The sequence below is a fragment of the Asparagus officinalis genome, chromosome 10 (genome assembly GCF_001876935.1).
Source record: "Asparagus officinalis chromosome 10, Aspof.V1, whole genome shotgun sequence".
Classification (NCBI taxonomy): domain Eukaryota; kingdom Viridiplantae; phylum Streptophyta; class Magnoliopsida; order Asparagales; family Asparagaceae; genus Asparagus; species Asparagus officinalis.
This window is the reverse complement of record NC_033803.1, coordinates 6847785-6860805: the sequence shown is the minus strand read 5'-3', so window position 1 is coordinate 6860805 and position 13021 is coordinate 6847785. Positions and strand designations below refer to the sequence as shown.

The window sequence follows — 13021 nt, the reverse complement described above, 5'->3', positions numbered from 1 at the left end:
GGCAAGCTAAGAATAAACTCCTTAAGAATCGTAGGGTTTTGACGCCGACTCCGGCATCAACGCAAAAAATAGAGTACGAATGATAATTTTCTTGTTGATTTGTTGAGACACACGTAGCCCCATGTGGCACGTGCACCATCCTTCCCTTGGCTTTATGTATCTCTTTTAAATTTAGTACAGTCCATCCTCACCGGTCACCATCTTTAGCTTAAAGATGAGGAAATTAGCACCCCACTGGAATGCATTGCTCATCTTAATTTTAGGGGTTAATTGCACATAGACCCCGCGTACTATCGCCCACTTGCAGATAGAACGCCTATTGTTGCAGGTAGACCACACGTGCTATCGCCCAACCGCGAATAGACCCTAATATGAAATTTTTTTTTAACTCTTTTATCCTCAACGGGTCTACTCGTCAAAAAAAAAAAACAATTTTCTCTTCCCTCAAGGATAAAGGACCATTTAAAAAGATGATTCAGGGGTTTTAACCGCAACAACAGAACCACAGGGGGTCTATCCGCAATCAACCCTAGTATTAATTAGCCCATTTTTTATGCTTGGACAAAACTTCAAAACCGCCCTATTTGCAAACTTAATCCCAAAACCGACCTGTTTCTCCTTTATTTGCAAAAACCGACCTAGTTTCAGAAAAAGTTCACAAACTTCACGGGAGTTGAAGTCCCGTGAAGTTTTTTTCATAACAAAACTTCACGGGAGCCTCAGGGCTAAAACCAGGTCGTTTTTTACAAATAAATCCGAAACAGGTTGGTTTTTGGGATTAAGTTTGCAAATAGGGCTGTTTTGAAGTTTTGTCCCCCAGTTGTTACCAGCTACTAGTCTTTGATTTGCATCATATCATGCGTGTTCACGTGTCGGTGCCCATGAGGACACGGCCACTGGTGAAGGTAGCAGACAGGAAAGATGGGTGATTTCAGCTTCTTAATTTTTTATGAATTTGCTGTCTCCTAGCTATCCTCAACACTAGCTCCCAAATTCATCCAATCCCATAGCAATATATTCAGAAATTATATTTCAGAGGACCCACAGAAAAATTAAGAAAACAAGAAACCAACCAGGACATTGCCCATTTTCCCACCTCCCTTGTGCATTTTAAACTAAATAATGTTGCCTATATAAACCCCACGTACGTACCCATCCTCTCAACTCCCACAATCAAACCTGATCCCCTCTCCATGGCCTCTCCTTCCTCCTACTCCTCCTCCGTTTTGTGTTTCTTGGCGTACTGTTTCTTGGAGCTTTTCGCGGTGAGCACCCTGGCCGCGGCGCCGAGGAGGCCCGTTAACGTCCCGTTCCAGAAGAATTACGTCCCTACTTGGGCTTACGATCACATCAAGTCCTTCAACGGTGGCAACGAGATCCAGCTCCACCTCGATAAATACACGGGTAACGCACATGATAAACCTGAAGGAGCACGAGTGTTCAAGGCTCGGCTAACGTACTTATTTTTTTTGAAAACGCCCGTGTGCAGGAACTGGGTTTCAGTCCAGAGGCTCCTACTTGTTCGGGCACTTCAGCATGCAGATAAAGATGGTACCCAGGGATTCCGCAGGGACCGTCACCGCCTTCTATGCAAGTTTAATCCCATGCTCATATTTTTTTTCCCGCTTGTTTTAGTTAGGGAATGAAGCTATATATAGCTAATTGATGGGGGGTGGTGGTTAATTTGGTGTTTGAATTTGGTGTTCTTCAGCTGTCTTCTCAGAACTCGGAGCACGACGAGATAGATTTTGAGTTCTTGGGGAACAGGACCGGGGAGCCTTACATACTGCAGACCAACGTGTTTACCGGCGGGAAGGGGGACCGGGAGCAGAGGATCTACCTCTGGTTTGATCCAACCAAGGCTTACCACTCCTACTCTGTTCTCTGGAACATGTACCAGATTGTGTGAGTTCCGCTGTGCTCTCATGCCCTGCCCTTCATTTAATTTATCCCTGAATAAAAGTGGTTTAAGTACTTGTGCATGGTTCTAAAAAAATAACACCCAAATATATGGTTTTGAAGTATATCAAATCATTTTATATTTTCGGTTAGGTTAGGGGGTGTTTGGTTCGATTTCTATAAATTATAGGAAAAGGAAAATACCCAAAATATATAGATTTCCTCGTATTTCTATAAAATTTGTAGAGAAATTTTATAGGACTCAAAGAGTATCGTATTTCTTGTTTTTTTGCTATTCCTTTGTTTGGTTCAAAGTATGAAAAAGTTCATAGCTTTATAAAAAATGTGTTTGTTTTCTTTTTCTTTTTTTTGGTTGGATATCACTTTATAGAAAATAGCTTACTAACAATGCCCATGAGAAATCACATGGGAACGGTACCGGTGTACTTAATTGTTTTTTTAAAATATGCGTCGGATTTCCTGATGTTTTTCACCCAGTTTTAGTGGAAAACAATTTCTGCAAAATTGTACAGATTTCTGTGTTACTTTACCGAAATCTTTTCTGTAAATTCAATGTTGAACCAAACACAGTTTGTGAAAATCTACGGAAACCTATTATTTACGATAACTCCATTCTCATGTGTTTTCTCAAAACTTTTTCATAAAATAGGTGAACTACCAAACACCCCCCTGTACTGTTTCTTCTTACTCTACTAACGTAGGATCCGTCAGATCTCTAGTAAGGTATAATGGATAAATCCCTCTTGTTTCTCGAAAGAGTAGTGGTCCACTTTAATTAATTACTTAATCTATTTATTTATTTATTTTGAATTACATCTTAGAGAGTTATAAGCAGTAACTTCTGTTTGTGATTCCCTGACCAATATTAAGCAGGCAATGGGGAAAAGAACTCTGCCGATTTTATGACTTTATGCCTTTACTTCTTTGCAAAAGATGAGAAAATAACAGGTAAAGGTCCGTGTGGGCACTGGGGTTTTTAATTAAGCATGTCACATGTTGGAAGGGCATCATCACCCAGAATGTGGTGGGTCCCGATTTGGAAACCTTGGACTCGATTCTCTCCATTTAAGGCTTTCTCCTTTTGACTATAGATTCCTAGAAGCAAGCATCAATGCATGAAAAATTGCAAAATTTGTGGTGATTGTAGGCACTTTTTGACGACCTGGCTCCACGCACACACGACTTTTGTGTTTCATGTACAACAAATTAACTGATGCACATGTAAGAAAGATTTGGGAGACGTTTGTCTTCCAACAAAGTGAAAAAAAGAAAATGTTAAGGGTCCAGTGCACTCAGGTGCATGGCGTGCACTCAAACGATGACAATCGTTGGAGTACTAGGTCTCGAGATTCGTACCGTTTAGGTGCACATGTAATGATATGAGCCGCTCCCACCGGATGCTTTCTCAAAGTCAAGAGTTTTCATCTGCTTAGATCTTTTGTAAAAACATTCTTTAGACCTTTTGTTGGTCAGTGACTTTTCAATTATTTGATCAAGCTAATTAGTGTGCATGTCCAATTAATTTCTGTTGAAAATCTAACAAAACGAGCATTAAAGTATCATCTTCTAGCTCTCGGGATCATCTTCTTGTTCCTTATATCATCTTTCTTTGTGTATTCCTGCAAGCGACATACATTCACACAACTACAATCCAGATCATCAACGTACTCAAATCACATCAGCGGCGCATGCACTACCAAACACCATAGATGATTGGATGGACACACTACTCTTACAACCCTAAACCAATAATTTCTTGACTGATAAATTTTTTTCTCCCCTCCATGCTCCAGTTTTTTCGTAGACGACATCCCCATCAGGGTATTCAAGAACAGCAAGGACTTGGGAGTCAGGTACCCCTTCAACCAGCCGATGAAGCTCTACTCCAGCCTTTGGAACGCCGACGACTGGGCCACGAGAGGCGGGCTCGAGAAAACCAACTGGGCCAACGCGCCCTTCATCGCATCCTACCGGGGGTTCCACATCGATGGCTGCGAGGCCTCGGCGGAAGCCAAGTTCTGCGCCACCCAGGGCCGCCGGTGGTGGGACCAGAAGGAGTTCAGGGATATCGACTCTTACCAATACCGTAGGCTCAGTTGGGTCCGGAGGAGGTGGACGATATACAACTACTGTCAGGATAGGTCAAGGTACCCTACAATGCCTCCTGAGTGCAGAAGAGACAGAGACCTGTGAAAGAATCATGAAGAGGTCTGGATATGAGCTGTGACCTCTCATGATCTATTCCTGTATTAATAATGAAAAAAAAAAAAAGGAACCGCAGGTTTTGAATATTTTGGTGGTGTTTTGTTTGTGTTTTCTTGTTCTCCGTGTTTGTTCCTGATGAATGTGGGGGTTTATGATATTCCTGGTGAATGTTTGGAGGTGTATGAGGGGTATATATATAGTGTGTAATGTTTTTCATGTTCCTCAAAATGTTATAAGGTTTCATCGAAAACCAAGACTCGTAGTAGATTCAAGCCTCACGTATTAATTGGTGCCGTTCTATTGGGCTTTATTTACTTGAAAAAGGATGTGTATGTTTTCGGATGTTTTCATCAGAATGTTCTCAGGTTTCATTATATTTGTTGTTTGTTTCAAACCTAATATTTACTCATTTGGGCTATAAAAACTTTGTTGTTGTGTGGTAACCATTAATTTCAAAGCCTCTGATTTTCGGGAGTCTAAAGTTTCTATATATTTTACTAATTGGATCCTTTTAAGCATGTGATAAGTTTTTTTTTTTTTACAGCATTTATGGTACGTAACTTGACTACAGTAAGTACTGCAATTTTATGTAGCAAAACATAATGTCGTGTAAATCAAGTTGACGGCACACAAATTAGAAATTATTTGACAAGTCCAAATATACAAACAATTCTCTTGCAACGACAATGAAGTCCTTGCTTTTAAAGCTAACCAAACGCTATTTATCCACTTGGAAATTCATTTTTCTACCTCACAATGTAGATATCCAAATTGTTGATGCTGGTGCTGAAATGGCTTGATTTCACTTCAGTTTAACATTTGAGCTCTAAGCGTCAACCATTTGTGACCCGCACGAAACATATCAAATTTCTCCACCAAAGGAAATGCACAAGGCATCGTAGCCACAAAAGTATAGAACAAAGATTCAGTTAGCATCCAGAGGATTTATTAAGGATACACACAGGCTAGTAATCGGAGAAACAACTCATTCCAGTCCTAGTTAGATAAAAACAACAGGCCCAGGCAAAAGAAAATCAAGAATTCGAAATTTAAAATTTCCGATATTTCTCTATACTGCGTAAACAAAAAATTACAGCAAATTGCCAATAAGCAACACTACCCTTTTCTTCTGAATTAAATCTTTTATGAAGCAAATGCCAACTGGTTTCAGTAAAACAACGGAAATGCCAAGAGGATGCCAGGAAGCAGCTGAGAGCAGAACTCAGCTGCATAACCTTCTCAGACCACTCCTGCTCCTACTGTTCGTCCTCCTTCGCGCAATGCAAATCTTTGCCCTGAAAAAAAAGAGTGAAAATTGCAGGTGTCAAGATGTTGTCTGCAAATTGTGTAGAAAACAGTAGAAAATTTGCAGAATTTAGAAAACAGTAAGCATATAAATTATGCAAATATTTCACACAAAAAAGAGAGAACAAAAACTCACATTAAGAAGAAGGCAAATCTTTTCAAATTATTCAAAATGAAGGCGACAAGGTTCGTTACTCCCTCTCTTTTGATAATAAGATCATTAAGGGCCCTGTTTGGCTTTGAAAATTCACTCAACTGTAGTTCCTTTTAAGTCATCATTAAAGGTTATAAACTGTAGTCCGCAAATTTACATCTGTAATTTTCTAAACAGCAGTTCACTAATTCCATGTTGTGTTTGGGTGCAAGATGAAGTGTCTCCCAATTTTTTATTTTTATTCTTATATTTTATTTAATTTTATTTTTTTATATTTTTTGCATTTTCTTTTCTGTTTCTTGGTGTTTAAGAAGAACCAAATATGATTGGAGTTTCTAATCACAACTAAGTTAAACTTTCAGGCCACGTTTGTTTTTCGTCCTAGGTGTAGGGGTACTGTAGCTCCTGGGCGATAGTCCTCGAACTGTGTAATTCACGGACTATTTTAGCCTTGTTCCATGTTTTGTTTTCACAGGTTAACATCCAAACTAACTTAAAATAGTCCGAGCTAGAATTTGTTATTAGGCAGATTATAAACATTCAGACTAATATCATAAACATACTGACAGGTTTGCTCTCAAGTTCACCATCCAGGCATATAACCTTAGCCTAAAAAAATAGACATACCACCTTTCTACCCCAAAAAAAAAACAATTAACCATATTGGACAACGCCAAGAACAACTCCGGATCCGTTTTCACAAATATATCCTCTCCGTGAAGAAACTCTGGTTATTAACATCGATAGGCAGTTGAATCAACATGGAATGCTGCAACCACAAGTCCAGAATCACACCTTATATCCTCACCAAAAGCATAGACTCTATCCTCGTGAAATATGGTATAAACGAAGCCAATGCAAATCATGTCGCAGATAGTTCAACCTCCATCCCTAAGCTTGAAAGAACCAAAATTTGACAGGGCCAGCAAAGAGAATTATGGTGATGCAATTGTCATCAAAAGGATTAATGGGAATTATAGAGACTGAAATTGGAGGGAGAGGAGAGATGATTATGTCCAGGTGAAGGGATTGAAGAGAGAAAGAGAGGGATTGCTGGAATCGAGGAAAGCGACCCAAACCCAAGGAGGAACAGCTGATGATGGGTTTGTTTAGGGTTTGGGTGAAATTGATGTAGGAGGTCTTTTGAAGAGAGAGGTCGAAGGAGAGGGTTAAAGAAACTCATGTGTGATGGTTCAACTTAGTCCCCTTCTTGGGGATTATATAATCGCTTAAAAATGGTCCAGACTGACGAGAAAAAAAACAAACATGGACTCAGAAAATTTGATCCGGATTATTTTAAAATAGTACCCTCGCTATTAAAAACACAAACATGAACTCAGAAAAATAATTTATTCCATACATATCAAAGAAGCACTTGAGCCCTACACTATCAACTTGTAAAACCCAAAATAAGTTCGTCTGTTATCAGAATTAATACACCTAAAAACTCTCAGGTATGTCTGATAGAAAAGAGCAACAATATTTTGATAGTCATTTTGTCAAATATTTGGATCACACTCTATGTGGCCTAGAGATGGCATTACAAGGATTAGAGTTTCCACAGTAATTATCCTTATTACACAATTTAAAGAATAACAGAGAACTGGAATAAATAAATTTTCCGAGAACATAAAAGGTATAATAAAAGTTTTCAAACCAAGACAAGGTATACTAAAAAAAATAAATTTCCAAAATTGCAGTTCTAGATCATAAAAATTGATAATTTGTGACAACATTACCTGTTTCGAGCGGGACTTCAGATATAAGTTCAAAAATAGCAGTGACATTATCTCCTGGCATCACCATCTTCACATTCTCAGGCAATTCTACCTTGCCAGTAACATCTGCAGTCCTTAAGTAGAACTGAGGCCTATAATTTGAGAAGAAAGCAGTGTGGCGACCACCTTCATCTTTTGTAAGTACGTAAATCTCAGCCTCAAATTTTTTATATGTCTTCAGACTCCCAGGCTTGCAAACAACCTACTTTCATTAACATATATTTCAAAAAGGTGAACAGGATATGTCACTATAAAAGTCCCATCTCCTAGAAAGAAAAGTTTAAATGCATTTTTTGACATAAACATGTGAACAGAACAAACTACATCTTGTGGTGTTTGGAACCATGCATTTATTCTTAAAGCGAAGACAGCAGATATGATCAACCATTGATGATTTTTTTTATTTTTTTATTTTTTTATTTTCTTGAAGATGAGTTCACATGCTGAAGTTACTAGGAGAAAATGTCTTTACTAGCAATGTTGACGAGAAGAAACAAGTGACAATTCAAGTAAACATACGACTAAAAGTATTCCTTTAATATTATGTACCTGTCCTCTTTGCACCTCTCCACGTTTTAAACCTCGTAGAAGAAGACCAACATTATCACCAGCCTATAAAGAAACATATCAATCAAATGCTAGAAAATAAAAACACAAGCACAGAATGCACCAAACAGCAGTTATACTTCGCCATGATCCAGGATCTTCTTGAACATCTCCACACCAGTAACAGTTGTCTTCAATGGACCACCCTGACAAGTAAAAAAAGGGATGTAGGAAGAGTATAGGATTCACACACTATACATTTGTTTATCCATATCACTAAGAAATTCTCAAAAACTATTAATGTGTTTGCATTTTATGAATTCATCTCTGTTCAGCTTTTATCTTAAATGAAGTAGCTGAATATACTAAGTTGACATTTCGTCAATGCTACAAGACATTGACATTGACACAAAATCACTGGTAGAAATCAAGTCTATGAACAGAATAAGACGGCAGCTGAAGACAATTTGTGCATATACTAAAAACTTGGTGTGAAAGAAAATGTTAATTGAAACTTGTCTTCAGATACATGCTTAATAGTTAGATGCACATATTATCAAACAAAGATTTTAGTGTGTTTGAGAGGAACCAAAGACTCTAATATAGTGTCATATCCTTAACATGACAGAGCAATGTGAAAAAACATTAGAATCTTAGCAGATACTGTGCAACAATTATCCTAGCGCTTGGTTGATTTTGTAAATAGCAAATGCCTAAGACTGGATATTGTGATGAGAATTTATATTAGCCGAATTAAACAACATGAAGCGCTTGAGAATCTTATAATACACTGCAGGTTATCGTGTGCATACTGTACTTGTTCAAACTCATGGATATTAACCAACCATGTGACTTCCATACTAGAAGAATTTATAAATTATGATTATGATATTCCCTTCGAATGCTCCTTTGACCTGACCTTTCAGCTCTCGCATACAACAGTAAGTTTCCCGTCGGTTTCAGTGTACAGTTTACTCTCAGAAACATTACTTGCTCCCCATAAATAATATGACTTCAATTGCTACAAGGAGTTAATACATGACAAATGAGCATTCTTAGGTATTGACGCGACTTTAGCTCACAACTGTAATACATAAATATGTGGCATGCAATTTAAGTGCCATTGTACCACAGGGAAAAAGCCTATTGAGATTGCTGGGGTTTGGAGTTCAAATCTCGATCAAGCTAGGTTAATGGCAAGACCGAAAGTAACTTTCTGGTTGATGAAATACAAAGCACAATAAGGCCTCATTAATGCTATATACTGGCTTCAAATAGCATTCACTTAGTTAACAAGCAAACCAGTTCAAGTGTCCAGATTATGTGGCGCCAATTCGTGTAAGAGTTAATTGGAAAATCCCTAGACTACATTAAAAGGCCATTATTAACATACCGAACTAACAAAATCGAAGAGGGATCACATAATATGCAAAATAATTAAGTACTATATCTGTTACTTGCAAATACAAAATAGCATCAACTAGTGAGGTGCTCTTTTGATCTTGTAGTGGAGTGCATGATTTATATTGCAAGTAAACCACAGTCATATTTTACCTGCATTAAACCTAAAATCTCAACATCTTCTCCAGTTTTAATCGTTCCTTGCTCCACTCGTCCAGTTACAACGGTTCCACGTCCCTGTAAATACAAACCACATCAGAAAGAAAACATTATGAAGATTTTACTTAAAAAAAACTTGTGTCGCTGATTCTCTCCGCACTCCGCCAGCTACCATGTATCTTATATACTGAGATGTATATCAGAACTGTATGGTTATTCAAAATATTAACTTACTTCAGTTGGACAGTGAGGCTGTTTATATGGAAACACCAATATAAGAAATGATATATCTGGCAATGTACCTAGCACACCTAATCTTTGTAACAGCTCATTTGTGTACACCCGCCTGTACATGTGCATGCCTTGCATGTACAGATGACATACTACTAATTATATTATATATCCGATAACTTGTTCAACAGGGAACACCTATTATTAGCTCAATAGGTAGAAGTACAAAATCTAAATGACTGCAGTGAAGTTTGATCACCTGAATAGAAAAAACATCCTCAATTGGCATGAGGAATGGCTTGTCTAGCTGGCGCACAGGGTCCGGTATGTACTCATCAACAGAATCCATCAACTTCAGAATAGCCTTCCTTCCAATTTCATCATTTGTGCCCTGTAAGGCTGAGAGAGCTGAACCCCGGATAATTGGAATCTCATCACCAGGGAACTTGTAGAAGCTAAGCAGCTCTGTCAAGCAAAATATTGTGCACAATCAATATAAATTGGTGGATAAATCGACACATCCTTAAGACCTACATACATGCATGAATACTTATGCACGCACATGGCCAATAAATACCATTATATACGTCTGCACATACATATTTGTTTACTTATGTACAACTCAGTGCCATGTAGTTCCATTTATTTAAGTTGCAATAATTCAGGATCATCAACAGCACAGAGACACAAACGTACAGATTTATTTATTTATGATGCCATACCGCGTAGTTCCATTTCTACAAGTTCCAGTAATTCAGGATCATCAACAGCATCAACTTTATTCAGGAAACAAACAAGGGATGGCACACCAACCTACATGGCAGAAAAGGAAAAATCACATGAAAAGATATTAAACATTGCATATGTGGCATAGATAACTTGTCAATTAAAAGAAATTAAACATGGCATAAATGACTTGTCGATTAAAATAGAGCAAGATGAAAAGGAAGTAAGTTAATTTATCACCTGGCGAGCAAGCAGAATATGCTCCTTCGTCTGAGGCATAGGTCCATCTGGGGCAGATACAACAAGAATTCCACCATCCATCTGTGCAGCTCCAGTAATCATGTTCTGCAACTCAGCAACATGAATCGTCAGCAAAAACTAATTAAAAAAAACTAGATCATTAACTACCTTTGAGTAAACATCAATATACAATATCGGAAACCTCAGAACGTTAAAATCTCCAGTTTTAGGGTTCAGATATTAAAATGAGTAGGCTTCGACTCTTAAACTATTCAAAGCAGATTTATCAGGATATAGCTGGCCTAGGTTACAACTTAAAAAGATGCATTTAGGCTTCTGTTCCAGTATAATATTTCCAGGCTGACGGCTTAAAATTTTAGCAAGTTTAACAAATTCCTTGAATCTCTAAGTATTTTTTGGAAGTAAGAACTTATGATGATTTCCGCAACAAACAAAATGCAAAAAATAATCTGAATAGAAGAATTTCAATTCTATTTGACTAAACACAAAGTACATGAATTTTTGCACTTTTTCCAGGAAAAATGCAGCATAATTCAAATCTTTTCACATCACCCTTATGTCCTGAGTATGTTATAATTGTAACAGGAGAAGATAGCTCAATAATCTATCAATATATGCTAATATGAAGGCTGGGATGAAATAAGTTTTTAGCTAGAACTTAGAACTATGTTTACTACGGATTAAGGGCAAGGATAGCTATGTTGCTTAGTGATTTTAAAGAGGAGCTCCATGAAACGTAAAAGATAAGGACTCAAGTGGAACAATGTGGACTGTAACCTCACTAATATGAGAAGAAATGAGACAATAGCTCATAGCAGTGGTTAAAAAGACATAAAATTGAATCATTTCATTTCGAAGGATCAACTGTTTGTCCTAAAACATTGCTAAAAAATTCAAACAAGATTAAAGAAAGATGGCTGACAAGAATGAACGCCAAGAAAGCTATGAGTGTTGAAAACAAACTTATATGTGGACGCTATGCATTATATTCACAACCAAATAGTGATGAAAGGTTAAAGATTTTTTCCAATTCATCTTTACCTCCATATTACTGTGTGTTAATAAACCAGGAATGCTAATAAAAAGCAATGGAGTATATAACATATAAAAGTACTAAGAAAACCATAGAGTTAAGCAGAGTTAGTTCAAGTTTAATGACTTTATAAGTTCCTAAAAAAGTTCATTTTTTATTGCTTAAAAAAGTTCATTTTTTTTTTAAATATTGCCCAATGACTCATGTACCATGTAACTGACACCTTGAGGCATAAGTAGGCCTACAGCAAAGAGCCATAGGCTATTAAAATGTCTGAAGTGCTTAAGAAACTGAAAACCAAAATAGAGGGTAAGCATTTCAAGATTATCATCTGTGTACGCCCTTAAATGACTCATACAACAATAATTAACAAGCTGTAAAAGATAAACAAAATGTTAGTTATGTATATAAGTTTACAACCTAATACAACCAAAACGAGGCATTCAAAAATAGTTCCTTTCACAACTCACTTTGACATAATCTGCATGTCCAGGGCAATCTACATGAGCATAGTGTCGCTTAGCAGTTTCATACTCCACATGAGCCTGCAAATAATGTTCATAATTTGAATTAGAGCATGAAAAGTTCAACTGTTATCAAATCACTTGAGATAGTAAGTTGTAATAAAAAGTAACCAGAGTTTTTATCTAACCGTAGCAATGGTAATTCCTCTCGCTTTCTCCTCAGGAGCCTTATCAATCTCATCAAAGGCAATAGCCTTAGCTTTTCCTTCTTCAGCTAGTACCTGAAAGAAAAGGCAAATGCAGCTTGTACACATTTATACTTTTCAAGGACAACAAAACATAACCAGTTCATGGCATTGTGCATTCGAAAATCTGTAGTGATAATTTTTTTTTTTTAAGAAACCGCTAAGAAAAATGAATTAACAATAGAGTTAATAGCCACCATCTTCTCATGTGCCACAACAACTCCCTCAGGTTTTCAAACAAAATGATGCCCCTCATTACGTTTGCTTCGTGCTTAAACCCGTGATTGTTAACACATATGTATTATTATTTTTTTAACATCATTTTGCCTTCTTGTGAATAGAGAAGGAAATTTGAAATAAAAACCAATTCCAACCTTAGTGATTGCTGCCGTAAGAGTAGTTTTCCCATGATCGACATGTCCAATGGTACCAACATTTACATGAGGCTTCCTGCGCAAACAAACAAACGAAAAAAAAAGTTAAGAGCTCACAATTTCACTTTGGGTTATTAAGATGTCAGTCCCTCAATTCTTCGATAATTTCAAACCAGTCCCTCAAATCATAACGAGCGACGAAAAGGTCAGGGCGTACGT

General features: G+C 37.3%; 2 protein-coding genes across 2 annotated transcripts in view; one reads left to right on the top strand and one right to left on the bottom strand.

Moving 5' to 3' along the window:
• LOC109825932 (probable xyloglucan endotransglucosylase/hydrolase protein B) lies at window positions 1099–4435 on the top strand. Its single transcript, XM_020392849.1, has 4 exons — window positions 1099–1404; window positions 1490–1590; window positions 1712–1905; window positions 3714–4435. Exons 1-4 carry the CDS (start codon window positions 1194–1196, stop codon window positions 4111–4113), a joined length of 906 nt encoding a protein of 301 aa, XP_020248438.1. The 5' UTR covers window positions 1099–1193; the 3' UTR covers window positions 4114–4435.
• LOC109826407 (elongation factor Tu, mitochondrial-like) overlaps window positions 5342–13021 on the bottom strand; it is a 12035-nt gene continuing 4355 nt past the window's right edge. The window contains exons 2-12 of the mRNA XM_020393440.1: window positions 12803–12900; window positions 12372–12464; window positions 12190–12264; window positions 10666–10770; window positions 10422–10512; window positions 9959–10164; window positions 9463–9546; window positions 8049–8114; window positions 7912–7974; window positions 7324–7564; window positions 5342–5420 (exon numbers count right to left, since the gene is read on the bottom strand). Coding sequence (XP_020249029.1) covers window positions 5365–5420; window positions 7324–7564; window positions 7912–7974; window positions 8049–8114; window positions 9463–9546; window positions 9959–10164; window positions 10422–10512; window positions 10666–10770; window positions 12190–12264; window positions 12372–12464; window positions 12803–12900 — 1178 coding nt within the window. The 3' untranslated portion in view covers window positions 5342–5364. The remainder of the gene's footprint in view (window positions 5421–7323; window positions 7565–7911; window positions 7975–8048; window positions 8115–9462; window positions 9547–9958; window positions 10165–10421; window positions 10513–10665; window positions 10771–12189; window positions 12265–12371; window positions 12465–12802; window positions 12901–13021) is intronic.